This window comes from Neolamprologus multifasciatus, chromosome 11 (assembly GCF_963576455.1).
Source record: "Neolamprologus multifasciatus chromosome 11, fNeoMul1.2, whole genome shotgun sequence".
Lineage (NCBI taxonomy): Eukaryota > Metazoa > Chordata > Actinopteri > Cichliformes > Cichlidae > Neolamprologus > Neolamprologus multifasciatus.
This window is the reverse complement of record NC_140449.1, coordinates 18,819,575-18,843,243: the sequence shown is the minus strand read 5'-3', so window position 1 is coordinate 18,843,243 and position 23,669 is coordinate 18,819,575. Positions and strand designations below refer to the sequence as shown.

Sequence of the window (23,669 nt, the reverse complement as noted above, 5' to 3'; positions counted from 1 at the left end):
GGTCAGAAGGAGCGGTAACAATTTGTTATACTTCACGGTACTCACTGATGATGTCATGGTGTAGAGGATTGTGCTTTAGATAGTTACAGTTTACACACACACACAAACAATGAAATATGGCACACCTGACAGAAGTTTCCTGGTATACACATTGTGCTTTTATTTGCTGGAGTCTCACTTTGTGAAATATTTTAGCCTTTCTACTTTCTCTTTAACAGAAGTTGCTGGTAGTTTGAGAGATTATGAAACTCATTGGTACTAAAACATCTGTCCTTTTGGCTGTGAAAAAGCCCTAATGACCATATGTATGGTCAACACATCTGTGATTTTGGCTGTGGTTATTCCATCTACTTGTTTTGGCCATACCTCTAACTGGCAGTAACGATCTGGAGTAAACAAAGATATACAAACACACGTACAAACAACATCAGACAGTTGCACACAGACAAAAACACCGTAAAGCCAGGGCGTAGATTTTTCCACAGTAAATGGAAAAATGGGTGGGTAGCACAGAGCACGCAGGCATATTAAAGGCAGTCAAGGGAGATACATCGGGGCTGCAAATATCAGCTCATTAACACTAAGCTATCCTGCTTGGCATGCATGTTTGTGCACAAAAATGTCTGCCACTGAGCTTTACAGGTCATTACAGTAATGAGTAATTTAGGCCTCGGGTCAACAACTGTCACCGGCTACCGAAAAAAATGCAAGAAATCTCACTGCGCTGCCAGGCACTCGTGCGAGTGTGAACGCATCTGACGGAAACACGTCACAGGAGCGCTTTAGACACAGGTAGAGAGAAAAAAGAGTGGCAGATTAATGTAAATGATTTGAGAGAGCAGAGCGAAGCACAAGGCAAAAAAAAAAAACTTGCTGAATTATTTTTAATTTCAAATCATTTTTTCTGTTCATTGCCGTTGCTAAGTTAGGGTGATAATTATAGCGGAAGATAATTAAAGATTTAATTGGGCTTGATACACCTTTTGGAATTGTTTATTGAATTGTTCTCAAAACCAGAGGTAACAATTAGAAGTTCTGTAAAGTCACATGTCTGTTTGTCATAGTTTTTGCTTCTCACCTCGTCACATTTTCTTCTCTTTACCGCTGAAACGTCTAAAACCTCCAGAACAAACGAGAAGAAGAAAAAGATTTCAGCCAGTAAGAGAGAGAAAGAGAGCACTTTTGGATATCATGCTTCATATGGGCCATACACACGTATGTGAATTACAAACAGGAGCATCAGCTGATAACAAAGTGATCAGTCCTTTTATATTTAAACACTTAATATGCTTCATTGCTAGATAAGTCAATTAAAAGAACAACAGCACATTATTGAAAAATTAAAATATACTCTCTAATAGTAAGATTAAGGCATCATCACAGACGGCATGCATAAGCGAAGCGGAATTAGCAATAAAGAGAAAACTGCTAATTGGCCTGTATTTTGTATGCTCTGTGTCTGCAGCAGCTCTGCGACGGTAAATTCTATAACAATAGTTTCTTCAAAGTTGGTCATACTCATCAAGTTTTTACCATATTTTTTCCTCCACCCCCTGCAGTAGAAGTTCTCTTCAGTTGAAGTTAATATATATGAACAGAGAGAATCTGTTTCTATCAGTTCTGTGCTACAAGGCTCGCTCTCGCTCTCTCGTCGTGGATTTATTATGCATGCACGAGTGTTGTTTCGCCCTATTTTTTGAATTTCACACTGAACCGGGATTGCGATTAAAGCTCGTGTTGCAGTGCTGTTAACAATTATCACATCTGATCAGTTACATTCGAGTAGGTCCGAGCCAAAGTGCTTCATAATTTTGAGGAGATGCAAAATTTGCACTTGTTTTCCAATACTGTTCAAGTGCTCTCCACCCGGATGTGTAACTATTCCCATTCATTTATTTCTTTTTTAAGCACACTGACGAATATACAGAGAAAGGGAGAGGCAGAAAATGAATTAAGTGGAAAAAGTACATGAAATGCTTCCAAAATTTGCAGTAATACAATTACAATATTTTTATATCAACATCTCTGTGTTGGCTGTGTGTATATCTCAGGGTGTCATGTGGTAAGTGTAAACATATTGCTTTTTTATTTGGCCATTCCACTTCTTTAGTCAAATAAAAAGGTGTTTCTTATCAAATTTAGTCTACAGTTTTAACTAGTGGGGCACAAAGGTGGTGCCAGCTTCAACAAATGCCAATATCCTGACCAAATGTCAAACTGGGTTATTAACAAATGATAACTATGTACAACATAACATCAAATAGCAACTTACAATAAAGCCTATTAGAGCTCAGTAGCACATGCTCACAATCTGAAACAGCTGGTGTTCTTAGCACACACCCTAAGCACGGCCACCATTAGGGAGTTTTCCCACTGAAATGTCATTGCAGATTGGCGAGGGATAAAATCTGTGGTCCCCCTTTGGGCCCGGGTCCCCAAGCAGCTGTGAATAGGCACGCCTATTCATGAGACAGTGTGACTGGCTTCATCCCTCGATCCTTATCAAAAATGAATGTTTTTCCTTCGACCATGCTCCACTTGGAAACTTCCCTGGCAGTGCATTCATCATGTCCTTGGAGGAGGTCATGATCTCTCCGCATATGTCTCACCCACACAACCACTTTTGTTTTACATTAGATCAAAGAAGCGAATGGCTCTCAAAATAATGTTACAGTATAGCTTTAATATAATATCAGCGCAAAAGCCTGTAACCGTTCTTCATTCTATCACTAAGTTGAATCTACAAGAATGTTGTTCAATATTTAATTACAACTTACAAGAAAGTGACCAGTGAGGAGAGGGAAACAATTTAGCTCGAGGGCAGCAGGCAGGGAATGAGATTTTAATTCTTTATTATAATGCATTTGATCAAATCATAACAAACTGTCACGTCAGTCACGCAGACAACAAATTGTAAACGACTACAGACTATTTCTCCCACTGTTTACCACGTCGAGCATAAAATGAAAGCTTCAAGTAAAGTGTTTTCAGCCCGAGTTTTCTTTGATTTTTCAGAATACATAACCACTCATATACTCTTACACAGACACCACTTAAATGTGTTTTTTTTTTTTACTCAAAATATTTGACTATCCTATTGAAATTAGCTCAAGTGGCTTTCAAAGAGTCATATTTAAGTTATAATATATTTCAGAGATATGCCACCAACTCCATTTGGTATTTTTAAAGGGTCCTAATTATTCTGCAAGAAGTTTCTCATTATGGCCTGCATGGTTTGCTGCTGTAATTCAGCTCAGTGAGTGAAGTATCCTATAGCTGTCTTTAGCTGGAAATCTTATTAATTAATTACTTGAAAACCTCATAGATTCATCCAGCTTCCTCTTTGTCCTTCACATGGTTCCACCTGAGTTCAATTCAATGTCAAGATGTAAGAGTTACATTATGACACTGATAAGCATATTATCATATGGTTCTTTGATTTATGGTGCTGTTCAGCAGTCTTGAAGGTCAACTCAGAGATGAAGAATTAAAAAAAAAAAATGTAGTTACGGTTATTTAAAATCATCTCCACAAGCCTCAGTGCAGCATGTTCACTGCTAATGAGCATTTTTTGATTTTACATACCATAGGAGTCATCAAAAAGAAAAAAAAGGGGCTGTCTGAACTGTAATGATGGCAGTGAATCAGAAAAGGTGCTGCCACAGTTTAAATCTATAGAACTCCCAGACGTTCCCAAAAGGATATTCATGTTTGGGGGCATTTTCATAAATATATTGTATATCATTAGTTTGCAGTGCACATATTCTCAAATGCTGACAGACCACGTCTGTAAAACACTTTAAGCGTGACCTGTTCATTTCCACAGCAGCTCAAAGACATTAAACTGTGTGTCTGAAACTCTGGTCATGGTCCAAAACGACTCCTATTTGTGGCACAATTTCAGCTATAAAAAGGGATAATTTGGCACTTCTCCTACAAACTGTGGATAAGCGCAAAGAAAAAGAAAAAAAAGCATGGATGCTCACAGCTCTGCATAAACACTCACACGCATAATCATGCAAACAATCACTGTCCATTCAGGTCTGCAGATACATCAGTTGTGCTTATTCTGCAAACAGATTCATGCCAGTGAGGTAAATTGAGGTCTAGATTAATTTGGCACCGGTATATCAGGTTGACACATTATGTGTGACTGTGCATGCATAAGTGTGTGTATAAGAGGGGACTAACTATGTAGATGTGTTTCTATAAGAGTGCCTATAGTGGAAACTTGTATGAGATGTATACATTTAAACCAAATGAAAGCTAGCATGCTTGATTTCAGCATTCAGCAGAAAAATGGGCAACCTCTTGCCAAGACGCTTCTGACATAAACAAATGGCCTCTGAGTTGGCCCACGCACGCACACTTAAGTGCACGTTTCGACTTTGATGCGTTCACACCTTTTCTCACGTCTTTCTATGTATATTTTTCTCGTTGTTAAAAGTAATTATCCTGACAGAGTCAGAGAGGTGAGAAGAAAGGGTTTGGGAAAGGCAAGTGCACAGAAATATACAAAACCTCCCATGTACACACATCCACTGACATTCACTTACACGGTTCCTATGTAATCTTGCATAAGCCCTACAATTGACCAATTCACAGCATTCATTATCTCAATCTTATCACACCGGCAGCACTCAAATGAGCACTGCTCCGGGTGATTGGATCATTTTCTTGCAGTGACTTAAGCCTGCGAGGCAGATCAATACCATGCACTCTTGGAATGTCACAGGATCAATATATATTAGTTACCTTTGTGTTGATTTTAGTATAGGAGAGTCCTACCACCCTGTCCTTCAGCCTCCCTTACCCTTCACACATACTGGATAAATTCCTGCACGGCCAGAGGAAGAGCAAGTTCTTTTGCAGGTTAATGTATGTGAGTAGAGTACCTGGATGTAGCAAATAATGCTTAATGATGATTGTTACTGGCAATAATAACGCTGAGGTGCTTGTGAGAGTCTGTATGTGTGTTTGTGATGCAGGCAGGGGTTATTTCTCCTCTTGCCTGCACTCTTATCCTCCCCTTCTCTTCCTCTCACCTCTGTTCCTGTGTGCAGGCATATTACTGAAACAAATTGGGGCCAATAGACTCTGTCACTGCCTGACCCGGGACTCAAACAGAAAAAAAGAGGATGCCAGAAAGGGAGAAAAAGGCAAATAGAGAGGATGAAAGGGAGTGGGGAGTGTGAAGTGAAAGAGAAGAAGAGTGATTTGAAGGAGGAGCATAAAAAGGAGGGACGGAATAAGTGCTACAAAAGAGAGGGAGCGAGAGATAGAAGATGGACAGAAGGAAAGGAAAGAAGCAGAGAGAGAGAGAAAGAAGTGACAACCTCAAATTAAATTCCCATCATGTCAGTGTAGAACAGAATTCAATAGTGTTTATTGGCAGCCCCTAGCCTCAGGGAAATTACATTCTGAAGCAGAGCATGGCATGAATGCACACACTCCTCAACACACACACACACAGTCACACACAAGGAAGCATACACATCTATTGTACACAACACTGTGCATGTATTCAGACCATAAAAAAGGCCCTCTGGCTGATGTGAGCATGCAGACAAGCGATTTACTCCCTAAGGTCCATGTGCCATTTGCATAGCGGTTGTGTATCTGTATCTCTATACATGTGCTATTTACCTGCATGTCTCTGTGTGTATTTGTCTGTACAAAAAGTCCAAGTTGTGCGTTTCAGATGCTTAGGGGGTTTTTTTGTTTGGGGGGGGGGGGGGGGGGGGCATCTGTCAAACATCAGTTTCCTCACAGAGAGATTCAGACTATTTGCCATTTTAGCACATACACAAGTTTCTATTATAGCGGCTGTATTAAACGTGCCCCCAGGCTCAAGTTGCCATGAGCACAGGGCTTCAGCGGCTTTGTCCAGCCTCCTGCAGTGGCAGCAAAGGCAGCATGCTTTAATGGCAAGCCGTTTTAACAGTTTTATGCAGAGCACATGCGGAGGCTAATATTGCTGATTTCTCTGGGATGCAGATTTCCTCTAAATGGCTAACAATCTTCCATTCTCTTGATCCCCCCATCCCCACTCCCTGACTCCTCTTGCTCTCTATCTCTACCTCTCTAACCCTTTATATCGTTGTCTGTTTATGCCTCTAGCTTGAGTCTTTCTCATTTCTCTTTCCCAATCCATCCAACATGTTCACTCATTCTTCCCATCTCTTTCTCCAGGAATGCACGGAGAGGGCTTTGGGTTGCTCGGTGGAGGATCTGAAGGCTCTTTTCTACTGTGAGCTGTGTGACAAGCAGTACCTCAGACACCAGGAGTTTGACAACCACATCAACTCCTACGACCATGCGCACAAACAGGTACACGAGATGCACACATACACACTGTGTAGGGACACAAAAACTAACACACAGGTTCTCTCTCTCTCTCTCTCTTTTCTTTTTAACCGTATTTTCTTGTAGACTTTGGGTGTGTTAGTATTATGCGTTTTGATGGAAAGCTGCTTTACATGTCCATGTCAGTCTGCCCATTGGGCACAGTTTCTCACCAGGTAACAGTAGGAGTGTGACAACCGCATCATTTCTTACAAGCACACATACTGAGGTGGCACACTTCAACTTGAAGAAAGCACAGAAGCAAACACAAACAGCCTATACGCACACACCTAGCACTCCAATTATATTATAGGTTTCCAGTTGAACAGGCTGATATAAAATTAAATAGCCCACATTGATCCAGCACAGGGTAATTGAAGTCGTAGCACCTAAAGCAAATATCCAAAGATGCTTTAACAAAAACAAGATAATAATAAAAAATGAGTCTCTAGTATGAATACTATAGTAGAGTTAATAAAGTAACTGTGGTACTGTATATACTAGACATACACAGTAAATAAGTATTTTGCTACAACAAGTTTTATGTTTACAGATATTAATAAATGGGTCATTTTGTCTGACAATGTGCGTTATAACTTTGCAAACTGGGCATGAATCAAATAAGGTAATATTAATGGGAATTGTAGGAAAGTAAACAGCCTTTCTTATTGTGTGATGGCAAATAGGGACATTGTTATGACCCAATAGAGTTGTCAGTGATCTGATAAATGTTAAGAACTTTATCCAAGCAGCATGCAAAAACCGGGCCGAAGTCCAAAATTTTCTTGTACTTTATCTTGTTTCAAAACTTCTAGATTTTCATGCAAAAAAAAAGGGGCGGGGGTCATTTATCTACCTATTGATTTTATCTCAAAGAAGTCAGACTGTGCATTCTTTGAAATCCTGTAGCTCAATAGCAATGCCAACAGATGAATACTCACTTATAGCACCTTTTGTAAATGATCACATTTCTAGTAAAAATTCCACTCGGTTTACAAGAAACACTCAATCGATTGCAATCCACACAGCACCATCACCACAGACTAAACACGGAAAAAGTCACCAGCATCATCACTAATGGGGCAACCTTCACTGACTAACTGGCCGGGCCACATAGCCGGGGTTTTCCCCTCGAAGCTGAGAGGTTTGCTGGATGAAGGTTTGAAGCAAAAACAGCGTGTTGTTTATTTTCAGTTAACACATCAGAAGCTGTTCAAAATACATTTTTCAGATATAGTTTAGAGAAATATTTGCAGACAGTGAGGTTAAGATAACAAATATTGGAAAGTTCAGTGTTCTTGATGGGGTCATAGTTTTTGTATGCAGCTGAGATTCTAGGTCTGTGTCTTTGGCTGGCTTTCATTGTGTTGCGCATATCAGAAAATCCCCAATAACAGAAGTAACAGCACACTAATTTGGTAATTTGGAATCTAATGTCTCTGTGAACCAAATAGGGAGAATGATTTAGCAGAGCATTAAAAGCAAAGCAAATCTCCTAATTTTAGAAATAAGGTGATAATACAGTGTTTAGTATGAGTGCTTAAAAAGGTCTCCAGGAATTTCCAGGAAAATTTCAACATAGCTTCTGAGTTATTACTGCATGAAAAATAAAATGACTATTTTAAACAAATACAACACAGTATTGCAGATGTACACCAGGCTTGTAAGCCACAAATTCATGATAGAATAGTTCTTTTTTACCTCTAGGCCAAATCTCAGAGCTGTTGATTTGTATGTCACTGGTACATAAAAATGCATCTAAAATTCACTTTATTCCTCAGCTTGCACTTCCTTCAAGAAGAAAAATATTCAGTACAGAAACAGAGCTATTAGTCATAGCATAAGTATGATTCCATTATTCCAGTTTGGACAAGATAAAGCCAATGGACCATTAGAAAAAGCCTCAGCAGCAGGTTTTCTTCTGCATTCTGCGTTCACATCCATTTTCATACACAACCTCCACTCTGGACTAACAAGCTGTAGGTTCTTCTGATAGCTCATTCTCCTACAGCTATCTGTTGTCTTGCCAAGGCGTACACTTGCACGCGCAAACATACAGACATGCACTTACCCGTGTACACACTCATCTTCAAATGCAGGCAATCTCTCAAACAAGCCAAGCCGCTTCCCACTTCTGAACACCCACACTATGTATCATGAAATAAACATTAAATAAGACTGTTCCTCCTCTGTCATTGTTCTTTGAAAATAAATTGAGGCAACTGCAGGCCAATGTTAATGCTTTGTTTTAGCCAGCGGCAGGCACATGAAACGAGCTGCATGAGGCACTGAGCTGACAGTAGCCACTGGCGCTGTAGGAACACACACACGCACACACACAAGTACAGAAGTGCATGTACACTCTGCCCACAGAGCAGACAACAGATGAAATTCTAGCTGAAGACAGTTTCCCTGCAGGAGTATTGGCTTTGGAGAATGGAAGCTGATTGCGTTTGCTCTGTCTTCTTTCGCTGTCATCGATTCAGGGATAAACATGTCTGAATACAGGGCTTTATCAGCATTTACTGCTGATTACAGAAATTGCTCATTACAACAGAATTACACTCCCTTTTAAATAAAAGGCAATCAGCCCATTAGCATGGCCACTCAAATGCTACCTAAGAATACATCATCCTTCATTCTAGGGCCCTAGTGGATATGAATCAACTCTGACTCATCCATAGTTGCCTCAGCCTGAGCACTCCTTAACACATCTAAAGGAATATTGATCGAAGCTTTGACAGACGCATTGAGCTTCACAGCACATAGCAAGGCTTCCATGTTGGAGAGCAGGAACATCATTTCCTGCAGTTGGGGACATGACATCAACTTTGAAGACAAAAGTAGCCACTTTTAAAGTTGAAGTATGTCTGTCCTGTGTATAGAGCCAAAATGGCACTGTGTGCAATATTTGATTTGTCTCTAAATATAGCTTCAGGTCTGCCTGCAGTAGGACATGGTTTAAGAGAGAACAATAACCTGAAAGAGTGCAAATGCGGCAGGAAGTATTTATCCTCATATATTTCATCTATTACAGACTGCTCTCTCTCTCTCTCAGGCATTGCCACTGACATTTACAGTACAACAACTCTTTTTTTATAGCACAATGCAGTGCAACAAATTTTTCATCCTTAGGCCTGCTGGCTCCATTTACAGTTGTTCATTATGAATGCCTCTGTGCTTGAACAAGATTAATATTTCCCATAGAATACCATTGGCATCACAACGACTCAGGGCTTTTTGATGTACACTAGCATATGATTGCTCACATCTGCAGACATTCCACAAGAACTTAGATAGTGTCTTTAAGGAATACGAACCGCACGAGTGTTGATTCTATGGTATATACTTAATGCTGTCTGCAGTGAGCTGACATAGGGATGCTAAGCATTGAGTGATAATGTAAAAAGACACCAGCTTGTGCAAGACTCAGCTGGGATTAACCTGAAAACTGTCCGCTCCTGCACAGCATCTGGGTGTGAAAGAGAGTGACTGTATAAATAAATCTGATGCGTAAGAGGCTAATCTGATGCATGCGTGCGTGTGTGCATGTGTGTGTGTTTGAGTGTGACACATATTGCGTGGATGGATAAGATAATGGTATAACATAATCTAAAAATGAGTGCGGTGTAATCCTGTTGCAAATTGCACTACAGGATAAGAGTATATATTGTAAACAACAAATCTTGGATGTGTAAGCTATGGAGCAGCTGAGATTATGAGAATATGTGATTCAATAAAAGGGGAAATAGGATGGATGGTGGTGCACAATACTGCAGCTATCCCCAAACTCCCGAGTCCCTCCTTACCCTTCAGACATGCACAGACAAAAAGAAAGACACCAGCATCCGTGCACATATACCTGCCAAGCATGAATAAAGAAGGGATTAAAGTGTGTCAGAAAATGGAAACTGGAGAGAGGCGCATGAATCATTGTTTCCCCAAGAGAACTGGTGCACCTATGGCTATAGACATATAAGTTCATATAAATACACACATGTGTAAAGCTGAACTAATTAATAATTATCCTGTAATATAATGGAGGTAAAGACCAACCAGCTTGCTCACAAAGTGCCCACAAACACACACACACATGGCATAAAAAGCAGTCTAGAAGAAAATGTCAGGCCTTTACAGCATTTAATCTTGTGCCTTTGTGTTTGGTAGTGTGTCATTCTAACATCATCAAACAAAATGTCTTCTTCCCTGTTTCATAGATTCAAAAGTACCTCTATTTGAGCTGTGATAACTAATAAACTGAATCTATGGCACACAGTTGGACTGAAGGGCGCTAACCAAAATGAAAAATGTCGCTCTAATGGTTCAGAAAGAGCAGCAGCATCATGAAACTGCCTATTCCGCTCATCTCAACCGCACATTTAATCTACTATTCACTAGTTTTGGTGTTTGGTTTCAAGCTGTGTGTTGAAGGAAGGGTCCTTTCTTGAAGACTGAATGGAGTTAATTGGACATGAGGTTTGGAGGAGAACATCTGCAAACACTGCTGACTGATGTGTATGATCTGAAAGACAGCTGCCTGCAGAGAGCTTCCTAAAACTAACTCTTTCTTACTTCTCCTCTTTCTCCCACCCTTGCATTTCCCCTCTCCATCCACATATGGATTCTGTCCCTCTCTCCATCCCTCTTTATCTCTTTATTGCCATTTCCTGCAGAGGCTGAAGGAGCTCAAGCACAGAGAGTTTGCTCGTAACGTAGCCTCAAAATCATGGAAGGACCAGCGCAAGCAGGAGAAGGCTCTTCGGCGTCTGCACCAGCTCGCACAGCTGCAACAGGAAACTCAGCGGTGAGTGGGAGGAGTGTGTATTCGTGCATGTGGCAGCATGTGTGTAATGAGACCAGGGGCAAGAGTCCTGGGGGAGAGGGTCAGAGTGCGTCACATCCAGTCAACAATTCGTAGGTTTGATGGATGCGTCCACAGATGTGAGAGCGCTCAGCTGGCTTAGCTAGGCCACAGGTCCAGAGGTGAAGTAAATATATCATGAAGACACACACTTGCTGACACTCGGAGCATCTGATTCATTTGTAGGTGGAGGACATGAGGTTTTAGTGAAAAATTAGCAGCAGAATAACCATGAGTAAATAAAATGAGCAAAGAGAATTGTGAGAGGAAACTTGCTTCCCGCCTTGCTCACCTAAAGCAATCAAAACAACTAATACAATAAGACAATACATCATGCAATAATCAACTTGATTGCAACTATTCCCTGTGCAATTAAATGTGTTTCCTATAATCAAGTAGCAATATGTGAACAGCATTACTTTGACTACCAATAGAACGCACCTTTCCTTTCCTTCTCTTCTTGCTTTCTTTATCCTTTTCCTTGTTAGGTTATAAAGAGTCTATACTAAAATTTTAGGTCCCTTTCCTTTTTATATACTCTGCCATCTATTCGTCTAAAACTCTATCGATTTCCACATTATTCAAACAATTAATGTTTTCATGACTGCATTAAATTTAAGAGTAAGTGTCGTAACATCAGCTTTGAGCAGTGGTAGAAAAGTTTGCATTGTTGCATAACCTCACCCAAAAACGATGCTACAGTAAGTGGCTTTGTGTAAATCTAGAGTGATGCCAGGAAAACTTAGACAAGTATTATCAGCTAAAGTCACATATGCTTGTCCTATCACATCTCATTGCAGAGTCCAAAGAAGGACCTATGGCCTAAGACGCACAGTCAGAGCTGTGAGTCAGAAGCGTGATAAAGATGTGACACAAAGAGACCGCAGCCCTAAGGACAAACCTGAACCCTTGTGCCAGCCCCAGCGATCCACTTCTACACAGCCCAGGACAACTACTGTCAGCTACCCGTCAGAAAATCTGTGCAACTCTGTTTCCCAAGTACCACCGGCCACTGCTCTAGCAGAATCCCCACTAGTGACTGAGACAGCCGATACAAACACTCCTGCAGTGAGCCCCCAGTCTTGCCACAGCCTGTATCCTCAGCTGCCTCTCTCTTCACAGGGGAGAGTGGGAGGCAGACTTGGAGTATCCTTCTGTTTCTCACGCAGGGGGCCTAGACTGGAGCCTTCTGCCTCTGTTTTTTCAGACCTGGAGGAGGAGGAGAGAGAGAAGAGGGAACAAATGAAAGAAAGGATAAGGGGAATAATTGAAGATATTGACAGGGAAATTGGGGTAGCAGATGAGAGGAAACACAGCGCAAGTGAAAAAAAGGATAAGTCTGGCGCTGACAGTGTCTTACCAAGCGACGTGCACCCGTTCCCAAGAGAGGCCGTAAAGGAGGAGGAACAGATTGAAAAAAGAGACTTAGTAAAAGAACACTTTCCTATTTCCACATCAACACCTGATAATCAGAGACATGATTCGCTGTTCTCAGCGTCTCAGGTGACCGTATGGGGCATAGGATCACCAGTAGCACACACGGATACCAAACACACAGAAACAAAGTCAGAGGAAAAGCAAGAAACGGAGAGCAAGCGGGAGGCGAGTCAGGATGTGTGTGTGCTCGGGAAGGATGGCTCTACCCGTCTGAGATGGCCTGTCAGTTTGCTTAAGTTCACCAAGTTTCAACCACACATCTCCTACAGCTGCAACCCGCTCTGCTTGAACCTTCAACAGCCAGAAAAAGTCGCAGAGGATCTGAAGGACTCACAACAAAATCAGTTGTGTTCCCTTTCAGATGAATCAAAACTACGCGTACCAGCTATTCTTAAACCAGACACTCAATCGTGTTTACAAAGACAGATAAGACAAGAGTTGAGAGCACACAGGGAGAAAAAAGCTGCAGAAAATTTCAAAGCAGAGCAACATATCGATGTGGAGACAGAAGCACACCTGTTCCTAAAGAACAAAAACCTTTTATCATCAGAAAGAAGACCAGAAAAAGAACGATGCATGCTAAGTATGGAGAACTGCATGCGGGCAGCTCCCCATCCATTTGACCCCACTCATAGTGACAGCTCTGACACAAACTTCCAGAATCCTCTGGGAGGCAGATTAGAGGGTGCGAGAGGGATCAGAGAGAAAGCCATCACAGCCCTGAGCTGTAAATTAGAGTCTGTCACCCAGCCTGGCACACAGGAGATGTGCATCAGTCCATCCAGGTGTGAGTGTGGGAGTGAGACAATGTGCAAGTGTGCCAGTGCTCCACAGCCGTATGTGGGTGTCTCTGAAGTATCACGCAAAAAGAGGAAAGCCAGCACAAAGAAACACAAGCTGGGAAAGAGAAAGATGGCTGAGAAGGAAAAAACTTCAGACAAGCGCCAATCAGCAAGGTGCAAAGTGAGGAGTGTTATCTCTACAGTCTCCACTGGAAGAGAGAGGAAAGGAGAAACTGGTGGGAGATGGGGAAAGAAAAGGAGGCAAAGAGAGACGAGGATGAGGAAGGTGGGGGGGAGCAGGGAGCAGCTGTCTCCTGGGGAGATGTGAGGCTGAGCCAGTATCTGTCTCTGTCAGGAAGAGGAGGCCTCATAGGAGCCACAGCACTGAATGCCAGTCACAGCCAGACAGAGAGCAGGCAGAACACTCCAGCGTCTACTCCCATCTCAGCAGACACACTGCAGACCGAGACACCGAGAAGGAGGGAAAGCGAGACGGAGACGCGGCGACTTTTCCCTGGCGGTCTCACTTCTCCTTACACTCCTTCTCACCAGGATGTAACTCAAAGCTGTTTTGGGAAAGGGGTCACCATAGCAACCCCAGGAGTTTCATTGACTGCTGTTACCCTGACAACAGCTGCTGTAACAGCTCGATGAAAAAGCGAAAACTCCTCCACGGGGACAGGAAATTCATTCATAGTAAGAGGAAGAGTTTGAGGCATTGTGAATTCTGGGAGGAGAGAGGGAGGGAAGCACAAGGGCATTCAGGTGGCCGAGACAGAGGCCTGACTTCAGGTACAGAAGAGTGGGAGTGGATGAGAGGGGCCTGTCCTGGAGGTAGTGAGGAGGTGAGGTCAAGGACTGGGTGGAGCTCGAGGAGCAGAGCAGTGGAGTGGGATAAGGCTGCAAGGTTTAGCCCCAGTCCTAAGCGCTGGGGCAAAAGATGCAGACATCTTAGCACTGAAGATGTCGACTGGGATAGATGGACATGGGGCAGCAGTGACAGCTGGGAAGACAGGGGGAGACACAGGTCCACATCAGGCTCCAGGACAGGAGCTGACAGCAGAGACAGCCCGGGCGGTGCAAGGATATGTGCAGGCACCAGACGCTCAAGTTCAACACACTTCTCGAGCCCTGAGTGGTGGACAAGCAGACAGACGTACAACTGCCAGAGTGTGATCAACACACAGGACAGCAGATGCCACAGCCCACGCTCTTGCAGCCCTTGTAGCAGCACCAACATGTCTGAGCTGAGCTGGGAGTGGAGCAGGAGTAGCACCTGCTCAGGAGTCACTATGGATGGGTTGACAGTTAGCTCCTGCAAGACGTCCTCGGGGGCTGCAGAGGCCAGTCAGCAGGCAAAAAAGCAGAGCAGCCTCACGTCCATTTCATCTGCCCTCTACTCGAGCCCGTTCACACATTCATCTCCCAACAGATCCACTTTTTCACCGACAGTTCCAAGTGTCAACACACATAATTGTGACCGAAGTCTTTCACACCTAAAGGATTCACAGTCTAGCCAAGGGCCCTCTGCCTCTGTCAACATGAGGGGCCCAGGCACAACCCTTTCAGCTTTATCCCCCAGTAAGTTACTGCTACGAAAACCATCTAGGTTGCTTCTGCCCCTTATAGGAAAACTACCTGCAATTCAGCGAAAGGCTCAGAAGAAAAAGGGGCTGCTTGAGAAGAGTCAGGAGAAGGAGAGAAAAGAGGAAGAGGAAGCTAAGAGTTGTGGCACAGATCCTGGAGCAACCACTGACAGTCAGAAATGTTCTCCAGTTGGGTCAAATCCCAGCAGCATGCCAAATGCCTGCCCATCACAGATTAGAACTGACGATGAACAGACAGGTGGAGAGACAGCTCCGCCAATCAGCTTTACCGCTGAAGAGATGGACAAATATCGTCTCCTGCAAGAGCAGGCAAGAGAGCACATGCAGAAAGTCCTGGAAAACATACAAGAAAACACAGACAAAAACACGCAGGCAAACTATACACACAACCTGCAGACAGAGAACTGTGGGAATTCAGAGGAGCAATACTCATCTCCGCAGCCTCAAGCCCAGTTAATTCACACAGACACGATGCATAAGCAAGTACACCACACCCTCCAGGTCAGTCTGCCACTTCCACACGTCAACCCACAAGAGAACTTTAGTCAGCCCATAGCTCTGGGTGTCCCAAACCTCACCCCACTCGCACCATCTTCCCCTCTCTCGAATCTCCATCACATCATTTTACAGCACACAGGCCTATCCATGCCCCCTCACTCTTCCTCGACTTCCAGCTCACCCCCCTCTCCTGCCATCCACCCACAGCCAGTTCCACTTCCTCACCCCCTCCCCCCTCGCCACCATTCCCTCCCTCATCATCTTCACTTCGCCCCTTTCTCCATCTCCTCCCTGTTTCCCTCCATCCTGCTATCACATCCTCCCACCCTTCTCCTTCCCCAGTCGCCCACTTTCCACGCAACCCCAATCTCTCCACTCTCCCCAGTAGCTCTGCAACCCTTGAATCCACAGCCTATCATGGACAGATCGTGGCCAGTGAAGTTTCAACAGAAGGCGTTATGATTTTGAGAGTGGGTGCCGTGTTTATTAATCTTTCTTGGCAGCGCTGGCTTGTGGGAGAGAGAAAGGAGGAATGTTTGGTTTGAAGAAAGGCCTGCTATTTGAAATCGGGATGTGTCAGTGCTTTTAGTAGTATCAACTCCAACTCTTATTGCACATATGCCTTCAGACACAGATACACACCAAGACACACACGCTCGTTCGCATGCATACACACAAACAGCCAAACTATTGACTGGTTTCAAATGAGAATTTGTTTCTCCATTTAGCCTTTGCTGTGTTTAAACAGACAGTGAAAGAACAGACTTTGATCCTTTGCTTTTTCCATCATTCCTCATTCACAAGCAAAATAAAGAGAAAGGTGCACCTGCTATTCAAAGACAAGCTAAGCTTGTGTCATCTTCTCTCTTTCCTTCTGAACCACAGACAGACCAGCTGCCTTTTGAAGTATCCTTCATGCCAGGGACAGAGACAGTGATAATACTCTCCCCTTATCTCCATTTCATACAGGTTATCTGAGTTAGAGAGTGACTTTCAGCTAACATAAATAACGCTCCAGTGGCCGGTGAATATGGCAAAGACATTTTAACCTTGTTGTGGACTGTATGTGCGGCTGTAAGGTGATTCTGATGACACACACTCATTCACAGCAGGAAGAACAACATCTAATTTCCATATCTGACACGTGTAAAGACCTGCTTTCTCTCTATAGTGTAAATATTCTGACAGTATATGATAATATTAGAATGATGAGAAACACCGAAATAAAATGTGAATTTAACCTTGACCAGTAGTACAATGCTTACCCCACACTCCATGGCTTCAGTGATAGACCTTTTACACAACCTTCCATGTGTGACATTAAAAACTGTTTGTTTCCTCCATGAAGCATTTAACAAATCAGTTTGTAAGACAGAAATGAATTAATCTGATAAGTTACAATAAAGCGTGAGTGAAAATAAATGGGCTTTCATGCTTTTTTTTTCTCCCCCGTCTTATTCTTGTTGATGAAGTCCAAATTAAGAATTACCGCATGGTTTTTCTGCAGTGGTTACATCTTTCATGCAAGCCTTTGTCAAAGAGTGCACATGGATGATTTTAAAATGGTACAAAATTATTATATTTTTATTCTATCATAATGTTTTTTTTAGAAATGCAGCAATTTGTTGATTTGGAAAGCAGTTACTGCGTGTCCTGACCATCCCAGAGGCACGAAGTCGGTAGTGAAGTCGGTACTAAAGGGTACTATACCTTGTTGAGCTACGTTTACAGTGAAGTCGGTAACATCTCAGGCTGTTTCTCCAATTGTGACACCTTTGTGTTAGCTGTAGAAGAAGACTTGAAACATGATCTGTTTATTCTTTAACCAAATTTCACCATCTAGCTGTTTCAAAACAACACTTTTTAAAAGTGTATATAGAAGAAAAAAACTTATTTAATCACTAAAACAAGAATAAACACACACACACACACAGATGACTTTCTTACATATCTCGCCAAGGGTTATGGATGCTGGTAACTGTTGCTATGTATTCAAGCCTGGTGATTGGTGATGTGTCAAAGCTGCTTGCCAAATAGTTGATCACTGCAGCGGCCGGCACTCGGGGAGCAGAACACAGAAGAGAACAGAGCGGTATCCAGATGGTCTATGGGCTTAGACTACCCAGAGCGCTTTGAGAGATTGGATTGATTTGCCCTCCGTGATATCAGTGAACACAGCCCAACACATGAGGGGGGCTTCAGCAAGGGGTGACATAAATACAGGCTCAAAAGCAATACACAAAATGTACACTTTCTGTCCTGAAGCGTTGGTTACAAATAAGTCATCTCTTGCAGAGATTCGGTAATTAGAGCACGGGTCTGCTCTCTCCTCCCTGTGACCCTTGAGCCCATGTGTAAAGCGAGCAAATTTGGGAGAAACAGAAACCGAGAATCCCTATCTCTCTCCACAGGACCGGAGATCAAACAGACTGTGTGAAATATAGAGCAGCAATAATTAGCAGCTGTTACAGCATCAAACCTTTCTATCGCTACCTCTCCCTCTCTGACACGCACACACACACACTATTACCCCATTCTTTCCCAGAGTTTAATTTGGAGACACTCAAATGTGCTGCAACTTCTGCGTCCTCAAATGCTGATAATCACAGAGATCATATAAAAGCAAACCGCTCCAGTTCATAACTCCGACTCTCTAATGGGGAAATCCATGAAAACAGTCACACACAAAAGAACCTAAAAGGTGGAGATTGAACGCTAAACACAGCGTGTCATTTCAAAAGCCTATTTATCCATGAATAGCGAGGCAATAGTGGAATCTTCACATTATTATATCAGTAGATTTTTAGGCTCCCACGCACACACTTATCCAAACTGGGGTCACATGAAAATTAGCAATCGCAATATCACTGTACTTTCTGTCAGTGACTGATTAAACCATTACCTAAGCCCCAAGATTTGCCCCCTGGTGTGTACATGTTTTGCTGCTGTGTGAGCACACACACACACACACACACTCAGGAGTGTGAGTTGATTTATGATGGAGAGGAAGCGGTTTCTTCAGTCAATCGCTTCTGAGAATTAATGAGGAATAAAAACTAAAGCTGGCACTCGGTCAAAATACACCAGCAGTCACAGAGAGCTCACTGCTGAGGCAGGGTCGCCTCTGTTGGCACCACATTTGATTGTTAGATTGCGGGTAGGCTATAGATTGCACTGAGCAAAAAGAGCCCCTTACGGCTACTGAAATGCTCCATCGACCTAAATTGCAGTGTTGTATAAATGAGACACTTCCCCGTCTCTTGCTCGCTTCCTTTCTTTCCCTTTTTTGCGATCTCGCCTCCTACCCTTCTCTTTGATTCAACCAGGTCAGTGGGGCTGCCTTCAGCTCCCCCGGCTGTTCTCTGACTGTGCAGAAGGAAAGGCACCATTACACTTTGTCATCTCAATTCCCTTCATTCAGACCATATCTTTTACATGTTTGAATGCTGTTGTACTGCACAGACCTTTGCAGCGCAATGTGCTTTTGTGGTGTTATTATTATAGCGCCCTTCCTATTCCTCTTCCCCCCACAGTGACATTCATTAAAAGTTTTCCTTGTGCTGTAAAAGAGACTGTAATACAGTTTCTCTCCAATTTTCCGTCTTTTTACAGGATCTCTGTGACTCCTAGGTGTAGGTGTTATACTAACAGCAAGGGTATTATTCTAACTGTTTTACTCAACCACCAAATGACACTGAAGCAAAAAGGAAAATAATGTAAAAAGGAAGAAGAAGAGGGTAGAAATTCTCTTTTTCGTGCGTTGAATAGTGAGGTGATCCTTTAATCACATATTTTATCATATAGGACTCTGAATTTTCTGTGATTTTGATGCATCACCTTGTTAGCTTTTGAACTTCCATAAAAGAGTACACTTCAAAGAGTAATCTGTCACCGCTGATGCATAAGAGATACTGCTCAGACAGGTGTAATATATGGAAAGCTAAGCAGATCCAGGCTGTTTAGAGCTTTTACATCAAAAACGTTGCATTACTGTGTATAATTCTGAACCACGTAAAGCCAATTTATCATAGAGATTGCTAATCTATTTTTTTGTGTCATTTCAATTATTTACTTTTTGCTCGGCTTTCTCGTTGAGTCAAAACTTGTTTGCGTAAGACTTGTATTATGTGGAAATGACTATGTGAATTTTGGTCTACAATGGATTTAAGGATTAGGGGAGGTGGTGGGCTAAGCGATACTCTAACATGTGGCACAGTCCCCCAAGGACATGACACTGTCAGCACATTGCTTACACTCATCTGCACACATACACACACACATATATACACAGAGAGGTATAATAGGGTATAATTTAGGGGGCTGTAATAGTGAGATGTGATGCTCGGTGGTAAGACAGCATGCCTAATTCCTCGGTTATGTTATCTCTGAGAGACAGATGTTCCCACCAAAGATTACTATGCACACACACACAAACTGCGAGCGTGCAGAGATGCACAAACCCATTCAATCCTCAGACAATAGCAGCAGTGGGAAGAGTCTAAAATAGCCATATTGACCAAAAACACAGATCAATGATGAAGATGACTTTTCCGAGAGTTATTTACGAGAGTTTCTCCAGAAAACTAATGAGGAAAAAAAAACCCTCAAAGTTTTCCCTCAACAAATCTTACATTTAAGAGTCAAATAAATCATAACGGACATAACCTTGCGCCTCACTGAATATTTTAATGATCACACAAGTCCCACAAAGCTGTGGGGTTTGTGTGTCAATTCATCAGCAGGGTTTTCCAGGCCGTGCACACAGTTCATCTATTAGGAAACTGTTCTATAGGCGAAATGGTTTCACAGCAGAGGATAAAGGTCACTTTATTCATGGCTTCTCACAGAAGCTGTCAGGGAAACCCTTTGGTTAGATAACCATCACTTGCATTACGTTGTTAATTCACAATTTGGATGCACAGCCACAGCGTTAAGAACATGATGGGGATGAGGGACGCACAGTTCCTGTCAATCCTAAAGTTAGTCGAGACGATTTTGCCCGATCGTCTTTGTCCTGCTTATCTGATTTTCTGTCACCTCCTGGGCTCTTGCTTAGCATCCCAGAATATCCATGAGCCTCTCCAGCATCCCGAGTGCCCAAGACTCAAAAAGAGCCAAAACAGCAGCTTTGAAAGGGTGAACAAATTGCTTGTATACCCTAAACCAAATATGAGTGCTTAAGCATGACTTTAAGGGGACAGTTTACATAAATGAACATGTGAATGTGCGTATAAACAGTCAAACTACCTCTCAAACTCTTTTCTCCTCTGAGCTTTGATCCCCCTCCTCCTGCTTCCGTTTAACTGGTTTCAGCATTAAGTCTCCAGATTCTGATAATTTCCCCCGTAATCCCTTCAGAGGAGCACCCTGCTTAACTCTCTAATTAAGTCAACGACACATTCCCCAGCACAGGACAAACAGCACACGTACACAGCTAGGAGTATCTAGCTATCTGATGCACGGACAACTGGTGGTTCCTGGGTTGGGGAGTTTATGTGTGTGTGAGAGAGAATGAGTGTTTGTGTGACTGTATTTCAATGATTAAGTCCCAATCAGGAGGTTGTTATGACAACACATGCATTTTTAAGCTGTTAATCCAGGATTATTCTCCCCTCCGCTCATCTCATTACCGTCGATTATTAAATAAAAAAAAGAAAGAAAGAAAAAACCCACATACAGATGCACACAGACACACACCCTAATTATGGACTGGTTTCCCCGGAGATTGAACACATGGTGCAAAGGTCTCCAAAGACATTTTTGCACACAGGTAAAAACAACTTACTGCACCTCAGACATTACCTATATACACAATATGTATTTCTAGATCATATTCATCACTAACGCATGAAGCGATCACACTTTATAGATAAAAAGGCAAGGCCATATATTAATAGAAGTATGATTATTACTATATTTTTGGCACGCTCAGAGACCAATTCTGGCCTTTCAGAGAGGAATTTCCAGCCAGAGCTGGAAAGAAAGCAAGCAAACAGTGAGTGTCCTTTACCGGTGATTGAATGTGTGTCCTTGTGTAGAATCTGCACACCCCTCTCTCAGCGAGAGAAAGTATTCCTGCGGTGCTGAAGCTGATGCACAGGTGAGAGAATGGCCAAGGATTTTGAGATCACCTAAGGCTTTGTGCCGACTATGGCCCACTCACACTAGGTCAGCTCAGAATAACCAGAAAGGGCTGACCGCCAGTGCTCACTCGCCCCTGGAGTCATTAATCACACCGCACCACAAATGAGCTGCATGGACGGACACACACACGCACAGAAAAAACACACACACACAGTGGAGCTTGTTTTAATTATAAAAGGCAAATGCTAGATGACAGCATCGCTCCAGGTAGTCATTCCTCAAGGCCTGCACTGGTACATTACCATGTACCAAACATCACAGACATTGAATATTTCTGAGCAAAGCCCAGTCCACAAATAACAACACATCAGATCACATTAAGCTACGATAATCTGCTGCATATACAAATACACACACAGCATTGTATCTATAACTTTTCTCCTGAGCTGTATTTTATGCTCCTTAAACACCAACGCACACTATCAACTCACACTATCTGAACTCCCTCATTCCCAAACAGACCTCTCAGCTTGCAGTCGGGTCACTATCGGGATCGGGATCTCAGATAACGTTCCCATTTACCGGTTATGAAATTCTTCAAAGGGGCCGCGAAAGCCTGTGGTGTGTCATGTTTGTTAACAGGCATGGTGCATGGAGAAATACTCCGTGGAGGTTGTGCGTTGGTGAATGTATGTCGCATGGAGCAGTCCCTCCTGCTAAAGGCATCTAGGGAGAAAAACTCGACACGCACCAAAAATATATCAAAGCGCAAAAGTCACAGCTCATACACCTACATAGAGACACGCATTCTCTATGCTAAAAAATCAAATCAAACAGATGCTTAAAACTGAGGCAGCTAAGAGACGCCGACTGACTGCCTGCATGTTTGAAAGGCAACAACGGGGTCGCAGTGTGGGAAAAACTCTATCCAAATTTTTCATACATTAGCTTTCAAACATGTCATCATCTAGTTAACTGCCATGTTGTGAATGTGTCACACTTTGGGTTTTTCTGCTGTTGATAAAACTGTTTGAGCAACATAATTATCTTGCCACACACATGCACGCACGCACACAGTCACCCACTCAGATTTCAAAGCACTCTCTTCACCTTGCTGCACTCGGCTCTAAAGAAAGTGAAAAGCTTCTGTCCGTTATTGAGGTACGACAAAACATAACCCTGCCTGAGCATTTAAAAGCTAGTTTCTCCTTTCTGAAAGGGCTCAAGTCACTTTCAACAGTCAAGCTCAGAGAATCGCTTTCTGCATCAGGTAGTCAAATTCTCTTTTATGTCTTGTTGAATTAAATGAGCTCTAAAGCAGGAGAATGAAATTAAATGCACATAAACTTAACATAACAGAGCTGCATGTAAAGTTGGCATTTCGAGTAACTCTTACATGAGATGGCTCACTCTGCAGTTTCTCAGAGGGGAACGCTCCTGCTGTCGCACTGAGGAAGAGCTGAAGTAATTAACATGCTCCCTTTGTGTTGTTGTTTGTATGTGTTGTGTATGTTTGCTTGTAGAAACCGAGCGTGGGTGCACATAAGAGGTAAAAAAGCCTTCAAAGGTGCTCAGCTTCTGCTGCTGCTGAGATGTAAAGCTTTAAAACTCATTTCTTAATAAACTTCTGTCAAGGAGATTAAGGGAAGTACGGACTTATTTCAGTGAAAGCATTAAACAACTGGCTGAAAGAGATTGAGGAGACTGCTGGTTTTAATGCCGCTCTTTTGTGCATATCAGTGGATTTCAGATTTAATCGTTGATAAGCAGGTGGGAGAGGAAAACGATTAAAAAAAGGCACCCTTTGAGATCTCATGAACTACAGAGAGACATGATGGAAGAAAAGTGAAATCACAAAATACAAGCAGGGAGGTGTGGTCAGTGTTCCATGGGTGCTTCTGCATCCTCCTCTTCATCATCATCACTACAGGGTTCAAAATCTTCATCCAAGGCTGGATCTGCATCCTCTCCCTCCACCTCTCCTCCCAGCTCGCCCAGAAGCTGCTCCACGTGCTCCAACATCGGCTGGTCGTCACATCGCAGCTTATTGTACAG

General features: G+C 42.7%; 2 protein-coding genes across 4 annotated transcripts in view; one reads left to right on the top strand and one right to left on the bottom strand.

Moving 5' to 3' along the window:
* znf804b (zinc finger protein 804B) overlaps positions 1–17,205 on the top strand; it is a 34,202-nt gene extending 16,997 nt beyond the window's left edge. Inside the window, 4 exon segments of the mRNA XM_085176122.1 lie at positions 6,193–6,330; positions 11,019–11,149; positions 12,007–13,714; positions 13,716–17,205. Of these exon segments, the coding sequence (XP_085032248.1) occupies positions 6,193–6,330; positions 11,019–11,149; positions 12,007–13,714; positions 13,716–15,992 (4,254 nt within the window). The 3' untranslated portion in view covers positions 15,993–17,205.
* LOC146508198 (uncharacterized) overlaps positions 1–23,669 on the bottom strand; it is a 64,352-nt gene that overhangs the window by 15,028 nt on the left and 25,655 nt on the right. For 2 of the 3 annotated variants that reach the window (XM_085176131.1, XM_085176132.1), the window contains exon 11: positions 1–23,669. This exon is cut by the window's left edge and continues 15,028 nt beyond it. In XM_085176131.1, coding sequence (XP_085032257.1) covers positions 23,493–23,669 — 177 coding nt within the window. In that variant the 3' untranslated portion in view covers positions 1–23,492. The other variant, XR_014876666.1, reaches the window with a different exon arrangement.